Source organism: Amblyomma mixtum, chromosome 6, assembly GCF_055824585.1.
Source record: "Amblyomma mixtum isolate Tamu chromosome 6, ASM5582458v1, whole genome shotgun sequence".
Lineage (NCBI taxonomy): Eukaryota > Metazoa > Arthropoda > Arachnida > Ixodida > Ixodidae > Amblyomma > Amblyomma mixtum.
In genome coordinates this window covers 37,084,811-37,099,296 of record NC_143017.1, presented here as the reverse complement: position 1 = coordinate 37,099,296, position 14,486 = coordinate 37,084,811, and the positions used below count along the sequence as shown (strand labels likewise).

The following is a 14,486-nucleotide window of genomic DNA, read 5'->3' as shown; positions in this document are numbered from 1 at the left end:
CAACCTGAATTCAGTTTGTGCTTTCAAAAATTAGTCCTTCAAATGGGTTTGTACTAAGTAGTGTACATTTCAAACGCAAAACTTTTCCTCAGCATTTGCTCTACATACCTATCATCTGTATGTTTCTAGTTATTTAATTTATCCTTATTCATATCGCAAAATAGACCGCTTTATGTAGCAAATACCAAAGACAGCATATAGAGTTTCACCGAAACAGTGAGTGGCAGCGCATTCTGTGCCATTTTTGATGGCCGATTTTGAGATCGATGCTAATAACCATAAATGTATTTTTTTAGAAATTCTACTGTAATGTCCATGTTGTAGAAAAAAATTTTCTCCTATACCATATGGTATGGGCTTGTCAGAAAAATGACAGCATTGACATCATAAATCAGCCAACGCGGGAGGGCTGGGAGGCGGCCCTGTCCAGCTCGGACCTCGAGGAACAACGAGCCCTCGTAGCCAGAGCACGGGCAGCGGCTTTCACCAAAGGCGTCCCGGACTAGGGACCCGATCAGCCTTCCCTTCAACTAAGGCATTATGGCTTTCAATAAATGTTTTCATCATTATCATCTGATGTGAAGAATGTTGCTATCATATTCTGGGACATTTAGCATTACAGTATACACAAATTTGGAAATCGGCAAGAACAAAAGTAAATGCCGGTAGAAAACTAACCATTAGTCTACTCCGTTAAAAAACTGCGTAAGTGACCTTCTTATAGATACAGATACAGCGTTTCGGCTGAAAATTATTTGTTTTAAAGCTTGGCGAGATTCTTATGTTGGGAAATGGCGCAAGGAAGAGATTTCGCAGATGAGGAATAAAAGTGAGTGAGACCAATTGCTATTACGGTTATGTAGGCGATTCAGTTGAGGCACATCACATTTGAAGACATGAGTACTTAGTGGAATGCTGTCTCACCAAAAATGCTCAATCACAGGAAGAAGTAGCGAATGCGCTGAAAGCGGGTCACAAAGGAATTAAATTTCAGCTTTTCGAAGCAGTACAACATTAGCACAGGATTAAGAATCGATGCGAAGATGCATCACCTAGGGAGCTTTTTACATCGACTAGCCTTAAACGAGGTGCAGAGTCAGATACCTTTCAAAAGTTTAATGACTTTGCTGCAGCCAATTTCTTCAAACAAGCAGAACAACCGATGATTCGTTCCTCAAGAATCGTATCCGTGTGTTTGAGTCCATCTTTCTTTTCCTGCGTTTCAGTGAAACCTGCAACTTTCTGCGTCCTCTCTGGGTGCCGAGTATGTCTCATCATGCGAAGGATGGCGGACTCCACGCGCGTCTGGTACTGCTGCCAGCGTCTCATTAATCTCGATTAAAGTGAATAAAGCGATCTTTTCAAATTTTACCCCTCTATACCGAGCCAGTTCAGAAGAGCCGCTTTGCTGGCAGGTTTTACGCTTTCTACATTTTGTTTCGAAAGTGGGAAGTACACTCTGTACACCTTAAGTGATCATGTTTCAAGGAGGACGTTGCACCACGAAAAGGCCTGCGGCATATAATGATCATTGAATAAAAGCACAGCGGCTGCTATAATGGCGCGCATGGAAAGCGGCTTAATGGCAGCTTGGCATGTCTAATCGGCTGATATCCACCTGCTCCGGCATACACCTCTGCAGCTGCGCCCTGTAGGCACAAATATCAGCTGTCATTTCCCTCGAATGTTGGGTTCGAAGCGGCAATAATGCTATTAAAGGGAAATCAAAATTAACCAGGAGGTTTTGACTGCTGCCAAAGTGACAAAAGTTGTTTCTTCAATAACTCTATGAACAGGTAATTTATACAGAATACTGAGGTTGCGCTTTTAAGGAAGCGAAATATTATAAATACACGCCCAGATGTCCAGTATTCTTGTCTACAAAATAAAGCAGGCTCAGTGCGCCAAAAATGAAAGATAAGGCCATTTCGTCGGATACAATACTTTTTTCTCGGCCATCTCAAGAGAACTCACTGATATTGCTTTTTTTTTATGTGAACAATACTGTTAACAGTTTCTATGTCCAGCATGGACCTTCGCCATGCACACCCTCCTCCAGTGCATGCTTTCACACATTTTTATCGTGCCGAAAGGTGGGAACTTTTCATTAGCCGATACAATACAGTAGGGGTTCAGGGTTCCCCTTGCCATTGGAAATATATTTGATGAGTATGTGGGCATCTCCGGTATAATACAGAGAAGGGGTATTAGAGATGAGCTGCAGAGTATTCAGGCGATAATATTTAGTTGAAAACATTTGCGCTAACTGATTTTTCAGAAGAACTGTGGCAGGGTGAAATCGGTTGTCCTATAACCAAGTGCGCTGTACTAATGAATATTTGTTTTTGTCCAAGTTGTAACCTGCCCTCCCCCCCCCCAATGCTTATACGCCCTTTGGCAAAGCGGGGTATGTGTCAATAACAATAAGGCTGCCTTTTAAAGCATACATAACCTCGTTACTCTGACAGATTTTCCCTGCTGGCTGCATAAGGGCTGAAACTTTTTGTACTCGAAATCACAGAAGTATAGTGCATTTCCATAGCCAAGGTAAAAGCTTCGTACACGCAGTTTTTACATGCACGTGCTCTAAGAAATAAGAAATTTTGAGTCCATCTGTTTAGACTATTCAAAGTGATGCTCGAAATGAAAAGGTACTTGCACTGACGCATTCATTTTTTTTTTTTTTTAACAGCGTGCATTCCAACGCAAATGCAGGCACCTAGTTAAACATCTCTGCCTCCGGAAAGACAAAAATCGCAGCAGGCCTTGTGATCCCAAATGCCAAATTGTCTACACAGCTATCCACTCGAAAAAGACCCCAAGAATGGCGTCTCTTCTCCGCTCACCCTCCCAGCTTTTGTTTCGCACCGGGACCATCCGTGCTCTGGCATGTTATTTTGTCCCAGCGTAATCGTTAGCGCCGTACACTAATGGTTTACGTTCATGTATTTCGTTCTGGGCAGCCGACCAGACAAGGTTTTAATTCACCGGGACCAGACATTGGAGGGCCAAGATGAGGGGGATTTACAACGACGCAGCTCAGTTTTCCCGCACACGGCAACACTCCCAGCCCTAACATGATGCCCGCACCAGGAGCTCCACTTCAACACGAGACAGAGGGAAATCAGGAAGGGACCGGATAAGGCATGGGCTGGGTGAGAGGGGAAGAGAGCGGAGAGATTTCTAGGAATACACTCCACAAGAAACAAACTGGGAAAAAAAGGACGGGAAAGAAGGATGTCGGTGTGATCGCTATGAAACTTGCAGATGACTAAAAATTGAGGCGAAGAAAGCTAGACAAGAAATACAGAGAAGAAGGCGGGTGTCTCTAAGGATTGACAAGATTTCTTTGAAACAGTAGGGCGTCGCAGAGATGGAAGAAAGAGCACCCCTGCTCAGAGCTCACTGCGCCAGACGTAGTTAGGCGCGAGGCGGGGTTGAGGATGAAAGTAGGGAATGAGAGAAATGAGCAGGCTCGCAGGCGGCTTGTTTCCAAAGGGATATGGTAGAAGTTGGGGGGTTCCATTCCTTGCATCCAGTAGTATAAGGGTTGCTGTTCCCGCGATGTTGCCTTCTACGCGGTCGGGGTCTCGGAGTGGCAGCAAGCCCTAATGGATTTTTGACATCGCTTTCCGCGGCTCTTCGGGGTCATTAGTCTAGAATGCTCAACTTCCCTTCCACGCTGCCTGCCGGACATCTTTTTTCTCTTTCCCTCACTACAGACAGGGTTAAGAATCGAGGCATTTCAGAAGGCCACTGACGCGAGCCTTTACGTGTTGCTGGGATTTTCAAACGAAAGAGTCTGTGCACCTACCGCTGTTCACTTTCCAAGCTTCGCCGGCGATAGGCGGTTTTTTTATTCAATGTTCACCAACTCCTACTTCACGTTATTCAAATTGGTTTGTTGTTTTGTATTTTTCAGCTCTCTAAATTTCACATAGAACGCCCTATTTCGGATATCAAGCCATCACGGTCTTCATGCTTCAAATCTCTTCTCTAAACAAAAGATTCTCCTCGGCTAAAGACCATTGCTCTCCCGACTCGTTTTGATCCGAACGCCATCACTTCCTGTGAGCCCTCACCGATGCGCCGTTGATTGTGGGGTCCGCTTGGTAGTTAATTGTCTTGGACTTGGAGAGAGCCGCGGTAATTATCTACGTGAATAACTTCGCGCCAGTACTTTTAGAAGCAGTCCCAGAGAGGGCGCCCTCTGGAAAGGTTCTTGGGTAGCTTACTTCCCTCTGCGCTGCGCACGCTCCGAGTGTCCCTTGGCGCTCCCCCCCCCCTCCCTCCCCCTTTTCGTACATTCATCGCTTGGTTTCGTCCAGCCAGCGGAAACAATGACTTCATTGTGAATTCTGCCTCCGCACTAGTTGATCCGCCTAGGGACCCTCCGCATTTAGAAACTAGAAAAAGCCGTTTCCGCCCTCACAGCTTCAGCAGCTTTAAGAATATCTATCGTTAGTTGTATAACAGTGATAAATTTTTAAACCAACCAAATAAAAAATATCACATCTGCAGCAGTGAAAACTTCAAAATTGAGATGACCAACAAAGATTGCAGACTCGAGCTTCTTTACAACGCGGTTTCTTCGAAGCTCCCTCACAATCCTTTTCGAGATCATACCCTGAGATCGCTGTGTGGCAACCTGTACAAATACAAACTTTCCGCATGCACACTGTAATTAAAATGAGCAGCATTTACGAAAGGTCAGCAACGCTAAGGCTGGAACTAAGTAGCCCCTACCACGAGGTACTCTTATAGAGATTCTGGAGGCTGCCTGATTGCGATCATGATCACCTGTCAGGTCCAGCGACAATGTAAAACTAAAGGACCAAGCGTGGAGCGCCACAATTGCACAATGTTTTACTTGAATGCACTATACTAGGCGTACTCATTAGATATGGCATAATGTCATTCTGCTCTATTCATTCGACCACAACATATAATATTTCGAGCGCCACGACGCTACCTTAAATGATGGCGGCATTGAGAAGGTGTTCAATTCTGGTCCGTGTATACAGGGGGGTTCGAAACGTCATTTAAATACAGTTGTTTTGAAGCGCGAATCCGTAAGCAGCTCAGGGTAGCACGAAAGAGGAAGAGAGGGTGACGAGTTCTCAACCACTGAAATTACAGCTGGAGAGTGAGTCTTACTATTTTTTTCTCATCTGCTACAATTGCGTGGAAGGATGGTAAGGGCGCCTGGTTTTCGTTACGGTTGGCCCCCGCTTTTTGTATCACGAAAGCAACTCCTAAACTTCCTCCTTCCTTTTCTTTCCTGCCTAGAAGCCATTGCCCTTTCGCAACCTTTGAATGGAGCTTCGCTATAGCTGGAATAAGTGGAATAAAACATAAACGGAAGATAAAAGGAATCACAGAGCGGAAGTGGAAGTCACAGCTTTATCCGGCCACGTGAGAGCCATTTGTCTGTTTATGTTTGTGGGTTAGAGGCAAGAGGGGAGGAGGCGAGGGGCGGGAGATGTGGAAAAGAAACGTGATGGGGAAGACGAAGGAGACTGGAAAGTCTGCAGCGGGGTGCACGGCACAAAGCGAATTCAATTCGTGCAGCTTGGATTAAAGGCGAATCTGAAGCTCGGCCAACACGGCCTTCTGGCACCGGTGTGTTTGTCTGGTCGGTGGTAAGGTGAAAAGAAGACAAATCAGAGGTAAAGGAAACGTGTAGGCAGGCTACTGGGAAAAACGGTGCACATGCGGCTTTTCATCATACCAACCACTTTCGATTTCCGGTTTTTTTTTTCTCTAGATGGCGGGTGCGGCAATGGGGTCTCAGTTTTCCTGATGCGGAGGCAGCGCGACGGTGAAGCCCTCTTCTGTTTCATTTGCCTGTACTTTTTTTTTTTCCTGACCATCGTTCGTGAGGGTTCGCTCACCCCGTATGCGGGCAGTTTGAGTTTGACGATAACGATGCACTCCGAATTACCAAATCATACACTATTGAAGAAACACATGCAAAACACTTAGAACGAAAACAATTCAATATGATGTTTGAACTTGTGCACAACACTCGTGCCAATATTTAAACAAAATAAAATCTGTTTCAGCAGAGCCCTGTGAAGAATCCATCAGAAGAATGCAGAATTCATCAGGAGAGACACTTATAATCAAAAATGTGCGAAAAATTATATGACGAACATATATCAAATATAGTCCATTCCACTCAAAAGCAGTCATTACAGAAAAGTACACAGTATTGAATTCCACCGAGGTCCACCCAGGTGCTGTAGGCGATTGCCTTGCCTGGCAGCTTCAAATTCCTATCCTTGCCGAACTGAGCCAAACCTTAAAAAAACAAGCTTTTGAGCGTGATCTTGTCAAATAGAGTGTTTGTCTTCAGTTATTTCAAAAGGAGGAGCTGGCCACAGAATCAGACACAAACCGTTCCTTTTATGTCTACGTCAATAAAAAAAATCCGGAAGCGTCCTGCAGGCAAATCTGCCTTGTTTCGGCTGGTGAAAGCTGAGCGTGCTGCATAGGAAGGGAATGTTGCAAAGTTAGCAGAAAGAGATAATTAGAAAAAAAAACGCTATATTTCTCGGATTCGGTGTGCAGCCAAAAGGAGTTGTCCCTGTGGTATGTTATTTTCTCCTCCAGACTCTGCGGCTAGAATATACCCGGGTGAAATAATAAGCACCAGCTATTCATTATTCATAAATAAGATTCCGAAGATGTGTTTCCGAGAATGTAAGCCACCACGATGGAAAATATCGACCTCACAGTGTGTACATGATCTTCTACACAAACTGTTTGCACCCAAAACAATGTATCCTGTTTCGCTCCTCCGGTATCTGCGTTTGCCACTGTTGTGACTGTTACCGCCGATCGACACCAACTATACTGTCAACCCATTCAGGTTCTTAAAACGGCTTCTGCAGCATACAGAACCTTCCACGGTAATTCTGCAGTATGCTGACACCAAATACTTAGTGCACGTGTGGGTCAGGCACACACTGCGGCAGAAAACTTAAGCCGTGAGTATATGTTCACTTCGAGCATCCTCGTGCGGGCCTCGATGAAAAACACGAAGGCATTTTTCAAGTAAGCCGCACTACGATGACCAGATGATAACAGAGACAGGCTCACGCGCACACCATTTTTACCATCGAAATGTTCACCGCTCGGTTGTACAGAAATTTAGGATCCCATAATTGTTGTTGTTATCCACAGGTCTTCAGCTCATTACGCATGCAATTGAAACTCGTTAAGGACTGAAATAAGCCTTACTATCATTTCTTTTGGATCCGCTTGCTTTCGGAGCTGCCTGCTTTGGTTTCGAAAAAGCAGTGTTTTGGAGACACTAAGTACTCATTTACGCTGCAAGGAAAGCAGCACATGGACGGTGTGATAGCCATCGGAGGTGGGTTTTCCTCCTTGTTTTCGTAGCTGTTGCATTTTATACGCATAATTGTGTCACGATAGCTTTTACACCTTTGGAAAGTTAAGCACAGACTCGAGACATGGTCTACGAGTATGTGCACGGGCTGGTCACACGATCGCACCCCCGTGAGATGGCACTGCGCAAGCACTGTCATTTGGCAGCTGGTACCTGTAACTTGATGATTACAATCAGTACTACGCTTAGGGCGGGAACCTTCGTACAAGCACGGTGTGTTCTTTTCTTTGCATTAGCTAGGCAAGCCACTTGTACCAATTAGGCCAACAAAAATGCTGGTGCCTTGGCAGCAGTCGGCCATGGCGTGCGTATGTGCTTGCACAAGTTTCTGCTTGCGCCTGGGGCCACTAATTGGCGACATTGCATAGTGATCCTGACCTGGCGGTTCAAGCACTGAATAATGTACTTTTTTTTTTAATTCCGCTGCAATGAAATTGGTGGGCCATCCTTTTTACAAACAGAAGTAAGAATGTTTGTATGTCATGCCATAATTAGCCGCGTTCGCACAAATGCGACAGCGGCGCATTGTATTTATTTTCGCACCAATCGCACTGATGTAGACGGAGGAAGTATGCCAGGAAGGCAAATCGCATAACTTTTGCGCAAAGAATATCTGGTGCTTGTGGATCGCTTATGTTGTCTCTCCTTAGTGCGGCGCTGAATTAACGTGACACAAAAGTTGACAGGCTTTGAAGTATTGACCAGTTCGTTACTCAAACTTTTGCCTTAAGCACTCGCTTGCAACTCAGCCACGTCTCTGCAAATGCAGCGACCTGCTCTATGAAAGGTTTTGCCTCAAATCTCTGCTAGTATAATGCATTACTTGAAAGCGGCAGGGCCTCGCAACATAAATTATGCCGAGGAATTAAAATGGCTAATATATGAGCCTTCTAGGATATTCAGTAAACAAGAAACATTTTTCTTCATTACATTAAGAAATACCATATGAAGACACCAAAGCAGAACGGAGTATTAAAGAGTGTCCAAAATATTTCCTAGCATATATACGCAGTATATACGCACGGTGGCAAAAATACAACTGATTCACTTCATTAGAACTTTGGATCAGGCGGAATCTTATTGAATTAAATTATCCACACGCCACGCCAGACGAATACGTGCCGTTATTGCAGAGTGGATTTGTAGAATTACAAACACAGCCGAAGGAGATGAGATGATGCCACCTCAAAGCATGTCACAGTTGCCTTGAAGCCCGTCAGCCTGCAAGTAAAAACGACTGTCATTTAACGTTTACATGTTTCTAGTACTCTTAAGTAATATCTGTTATTAGCTGGTGTACACGAATCTTTTTAGGCACAAAATATTTTTTGCACAAAATATTTATGCACAAAATATATGTCCAAAAGCTTCACAAAGACCAACAAAAAATTACAGTAATATTGACGTAGTATGGCTGTGGCTTTTTGATGTAACTGCAAAAGCTAGTAATGGAAACTTTGCTTTCTAATCGTTAGATTTGAAATGTCTATTACATGCGTTGTGAAATCAGATCAAATCAGAAAAAAGTAATGTACAGGATATTCTCAACAGCCTCAGATTATAGGATATATCAAATTATGAGCAAACTAAGTTGTCGGTCAAGTTGGTGGCGCAAGTTACCATTAAGCACAAATGCGTGATCGCAAATTCATCTATTTTAGTCTTGAAGTAAAAATTCAAACTTTGCTCTCCGCCTTTTTTCTTGATTCTCTGCAGCGAGGAGTGCCGGCAGCTCCACACCACCATCACAGCGGCCTCGGCAGAGAAGAAATTCAATGCTCCGCGCTTCCTAAGCAGCAAAACAAGTACAACAGTGAGCACCTGAAGGGGTAGAATATACTTATTTTTGAGCGACAAAAGCAGCTGCTAGAACGAGAGAAAAAAAAAAACTTTAATCGGATTATGACTCTAGTTACGACCTAAATTTGTTTCCAGCAATACAGGTCTCAATGTCGCAAATAATGGCAGAAAGGTCGCACGCTTTGCGCCATCCGATTTTTCATCACCCAGATGCAGCACGTATTTCGCCAGTGCGTAAAGCTTTTATGGCAACCTATGTCAGTGGGGCAAAACGTTTGGCACGCTGGTATTGGTTCCTATTGACAGATTACCCTCTACAAAAAAGATGAGACACTTGTGGATGAACACAAGACAGGTTCTTGCGTTTGAGCTCCCCTGTCAGTTCAGACCACGATATCTCCCCCAACCTCCCAGGAAGAGCAAAGCCGTAACAGTAAAGCGGCAATGTAGGCAGTAAAGTATCAGCCACCTAATCACGCGCTTACACCTATCACAATAAGAAACTGCTTCCTCTCTCTGTCTTCTGAATGCCCTTATTTTATGAAGTAGAGCCTCTGATTCTAGCTTCTCAGCAGCACCCCTGCAATAGCCAAGACACACGAAGTTCAGCTTTGCAGTTAAAACAGAAAGTTGGTCGACACGGGGATTGATTTCTATTAACATACTCTCAATGTTACTGACGGCCACTTAGAAAAAGCAGACAGCACTGGTGGCAGTCCTATGCTGGTGAATGTTTCAAAATGTTCAGGCCCACTTATTATGAAGAGCCACAGAGGAGAAAATTGTGCCAGCACACAAACAGCTTCACTTGCACACTACCTAGTACAATTACTACCTACTACAAACACTAGCACAACTAGTCTACCGATGACGTGTCGGTAGCCGTTCAGATCCCAATCGTTTAGTCTCAGACATCTGCTTACCCGAGGTCAGAAACAGTGTAAACCCTCTCCTCATAGAAAATTCTGTATAATGCATACTGCCACACCGATATAAGAATGAGTCAACGCTCCTTGAGTCTTCCAAAAAGCATATTCTACCACACTAAGGCAGGGTTGGTTGGTCTTCAAGGCAGTGAGGTATAGTTTCTTAATCTCGGCGCAAGAGTAAGATAAGGCTGTTCTGCCAACAGCATAAAAGGAAATGCGCATAACTTGAAGAACATCCTCCCTCTTCGGCAGCAGCTCGTGACTCCCCATGAAAACATTCAAGGTCCTAACCATAGTAGAGTAATGCCCGCTTCCGAGAATTTTACATGTGATTCGCAGGAATCCTCATAGCAGCAGATGACCACCTGAGACACTGCCGACATGCTCATGAGCATAAAGATTTCATCAACAGCTTGAAAATTTTAACGAAATCAAATTAGATTTTTAACGCGGTTTAATGTCGCAAGTAGATTAATTCTGCTAAGCAAAATATTCATTTGAGAAATCAGTGGGCAGCGTTATGTGAAAAATATGTTTCAAAATATATAAGAGTGTGTTGGAACAAATGTCGGAATGAAAGTTAGCGGCCTCACTCATCCGCAGTTCATTGCATTTCATATGATGTGCACATTTTTCAGTTGAAAAATCTCAATGCCCGCCTTTGAGCGCTACAACAGGTATGTAGAAGCAGTCGATGGTTCAATATCCCTGCGTCAGCTGACACCTATTTTCAAGCTGATGGCACCGTCTCTTCTTCAGAGGGGAACCCTACAAACTTTCGAAGGCAATCTTTCACCTGCATCTAACACAGAGCACACATATGCTTTGTCGCGTTGCAGTTGAGTACAACAAACTTATAGGACACTCGCCTGCACTCGCACCTATTGAGCATTTTTAAACAGCAATGACCCCTTTGCTTTCTGTTTGCATGGGCGCTTTCGCAAAGTTCACTTCGGGTGGCGTAAAAGTAGCCGCAAACGCCACATGTTGAATGAATAATGCATGTATCATCCTGATATTTTCTTTTCAGCCTTTGCCTGAACAGAGTGTTTGCGATGTTCTTCTCCATAAGGCAGCGAATCCTGCTTTCATTCAAAGCGGCGATGTTTTCTGTTGATTTCGTCACCCATCTAAAAACCAAAACAGGCGGTGCCACCGCATACCACACTTATGAAAACGTGCAGAAAGTGGTAATGGCTTTCGCAAGAAGTAATAGCCAAAAAAAAAAAATAATCACGAAAAGCGTTCTTCGTGTATCTTCCACGGTCTTTCCTTTTGTATTGCTTTTTTCGCTATACTTTTTTGAAAAAGCTATGCCCCACCTTACCTGTATACAAGCTTTCTCAAACAAATACTTCTCTTAGATGAAAAGGAGTCACCGGAACCAATAGGTGGCACGAGCCTCTCTTCCATGTGCGCGCTAACAAAACAGATAAATACACTTTGTTTTTTTCAACTGCTCAAACGCTGCTCGTCCAACAAAGGTATCAGTATTTCGCTATGAACAAGTCTAATTATATCAAGTTCAAGCTTCCAGAGAAGCCCCTTCCCGCTGATGAAGCCATGGCATTCATAATGTAGAAAAAAATTGTACTATTGGAATAGCGATTAACAGAGCAGTTGAACTGAGCCAGCCGTTGTAGCTCAGTGGTTATTGCGCTCGGCAGCTGATCCCAGCGCTTCTTTTTAATTTAGCTTTTTTCGCACCGCTCGCTGCCGGCCAATTGCCTATTGCCGTTCCATGTCGCCGTTATCACACTGATAAGAACGGCGCTACAAGAATTGAAGGCGACGTTGTGGATGATGTCGTGGGTGATGGAGGACAAGTAACGAATGCCTTTGCGCGCCCAAACAACCCGTCGAAAAATTGCAGCTGTGGAAACTATCTGAAATGAGAATAAGGTTTATTTTTCTTGTTGTGCATATGCTTATAGAACAGGGCTTAATTATTCGTTTTAAGTAAACTAGACGTATTTAAAAGAAACTGCTTGAGGCATCTTTTATTTTTGAATGCTGCGAACAATGCAAGATCGGATATCTTTCTACTTGGCAAGCTACTTCAATGCACCAAAGCAGGCGTATCTAGCTCTAAGGGTTTTCTGGCTTTCAGTTCTTTTAAGGCGAGTATAAACTAAATGTATAAGTTTTCTGACGGCCACCTACGAGCGTTCAGTACTTTTAAAGAGGGACTGCTTTCTACTCGAGTTCTATGTAGTTCCTCTTCTTTTCTAAATGAGACATTTAAAAATTCCGCATGAAAAGGAAGCACCATGCCTCTGCACCATGCACCATGCACCATGCACCATGCACCATGCACCATGCACCATGCACCATGCCACACGGTGAAAAGGAAGCACCGTGTTGCCTCTTCTGAGCAACACGAATCATCTAATAATGACACCTTTCGTGCTCTCAAGCTGACAAACCGAGTTCCCTTGCCCCGCCTGCGAGCATGAAAAAATAAAGAAGTGCAGCGAAGTGCGGTCCGCTCGACAGCCGTCTATGAGACCGAGACGTAACCTTTTAGCAAACACAAATAGTAGTTTGCCTTCTAAGCAAGGTGGCGTGAAAAAACCGCTATATAAGCAGAAATAAACGCCACGACCTACACGCAAGAGTCACACACGAAACAAAAAACAAATAAACCATCTCTGTGCGCTTGGAGGAAGGCCTCTTTGGCTGATTCTTCAGATCTTCTCTGCCACCCTCTTCAAAGAGACGAGACGATACGTGTCCTTATTGAGCATGCAGCAACAGCACACACAGCGGCAGTTGACAGTTATAGGACCACGTGTATGCCGCCCGGCAAACGGGTGTACTAGTGACGTGGATACCCGCAATACTCGCTAAATTGAATGCAGGCGGCCCAAACACCTCCTATTCGAAGCTCGCCGGGTGCGACTGGCTGACTCGTCGTCAGTTTTTCTTTTTATTTGGCGTTCCTAGACAGGGCCCTTCACTTTCACTAAAAGCGCTGCTCTCTTTTTGTAAGGCGATCCAAATTGTTTGTTTCTTGTACTTCTCCCGACGTCTTTGTGACAACCATAATATTAGCGTGGCACCCGGGCGCATTATTCGCATGGGGGCTTTCTATTGGCTCCTTCCACTGCACCCGGTCGTTGCCCCCTTTCGCAGCCGCCCCACCCGGCTTCATCCGCCCTCCTCTGCACAGAAATGATTTGTGTGTCGTGACCCGCGTTGACGAGGAGACGCGTAGTGCGTGAACTCGCCGTGGAACCGCTCAGCGCCGACACTGACAGCTCAGGAACCACCGCCTCTCTTTTAGAGGGACATCTGGTAAAGCCACGGTCCCCAGTTACGAGGCGTCGCCGTAGTAGGCGTCGTATGACGAATGACTTTGAGCAGGAAAAGGACAAGAGACAAAAAACGCGATGATTGGTCGGAACAATTTGTCTACTCGCGATATTCGAAGGACAGAGACAGCAGGGGCAGCGCGCACGTGGTTCTGCCTTTCCCATTCTCACCCTTCATTGCGCCTTTGTCGCCAGCCGCTAGCCTCAGGCATGTATGGATATCTGCGCACGTGTGGCTATGCGTGACCTCCCGCACCCGGACACATAGCCCTTATTCCGGCACACCTACGCTGCACTCTTGCCCTAAACCGTACTCCACATCTCTATTCAAAGTCACCTACCAAACAGACTGCCACGCACCGGGCAGGGCTGCAGCGGTTGATTCAATTTGCATTTGCAGAAAAGGAAATGTCCTCTGAAATTTTTCGCTGTTTTCTTTCAGTGGCTGTCCCAATGTGGCTCGACGCGCTAACTTGATCACAGCGTGAGCACGGAATCCCGTGGCTACGCGTATACAAAGCCGCTCAGAAATGCAGCAGTAGAACAAAGCCTACTCATAGCAGTCGTGGCAAAATTGCCGAGTGCAGGATTATTTGAAATCATGCAGAAGCCACTGCTGCTGCTGCAGTGAAAGTCCTGTGGAGTTTATCGCATTTTGGCTCCAGTATTCGCGACTACTTCTACTTCTCGATCTATCGTATATAAGTGCTGAACGAGCATCACTGTGATGATTGATCTCTCTCTCTCTTCACGTCTGCGCCTTGCACGAAACAAGGGGCCAAGTTTGAGGCACAAACATGGAAGTGTGATTCACTCATGCGTAAGTGATTGATTTAAGCCTTCTTTATACGAGGATCCGGGATTGAAAATAACCCGTAAACTGAAGAAAAAGAAATCACGAAAGAAGAGGCGAAATACAGCACACTAGAGGCCGCTTGAAGGCGTCACCATCCTGAATAAGTATATACACAGAAGAGGCGGATGAGTTTCGCCGCCTACGCTGGAGCTGTTTCGGGATTTTTTTTCTTT

The 14,486-nt window shown here is 44.9% G+C and overlaps 1 protein-coding gene across 5 annotated transcripts in view; it reads left to right on the top strand.

The window, feature by feature from the left end:
* Positions 1-14,486, top strand: part of LOC149338789 (uncharacterized) — a 199,095-nt gene that overhangs the window by 87,273 nt on the left and 97,336 nt on the right. For 2 of the 5 annotated variants that reach the window (XR_016283761.1, XR_016283762.1), the window contains exon 3: positions 9,131-9,243. Coding sequence is in view for 3 of the 5 variants with exons in the window: in XM_089550357.1 (XP_089406483.1) it covers positions 9,131-9,239 (109 nt within the window). In the remaining 2 variants the exon portion in view is untranslated. Of the gene's footprint in view, positions 1-1,226; positions 1,355-9,130; positions 9,272-14,486 lie in introns of those variants that run through there. The other 3 variants (XM_089550359.1, XM_089550357.1, XM_089550358.1) reach the window with 3 other exon arrangements.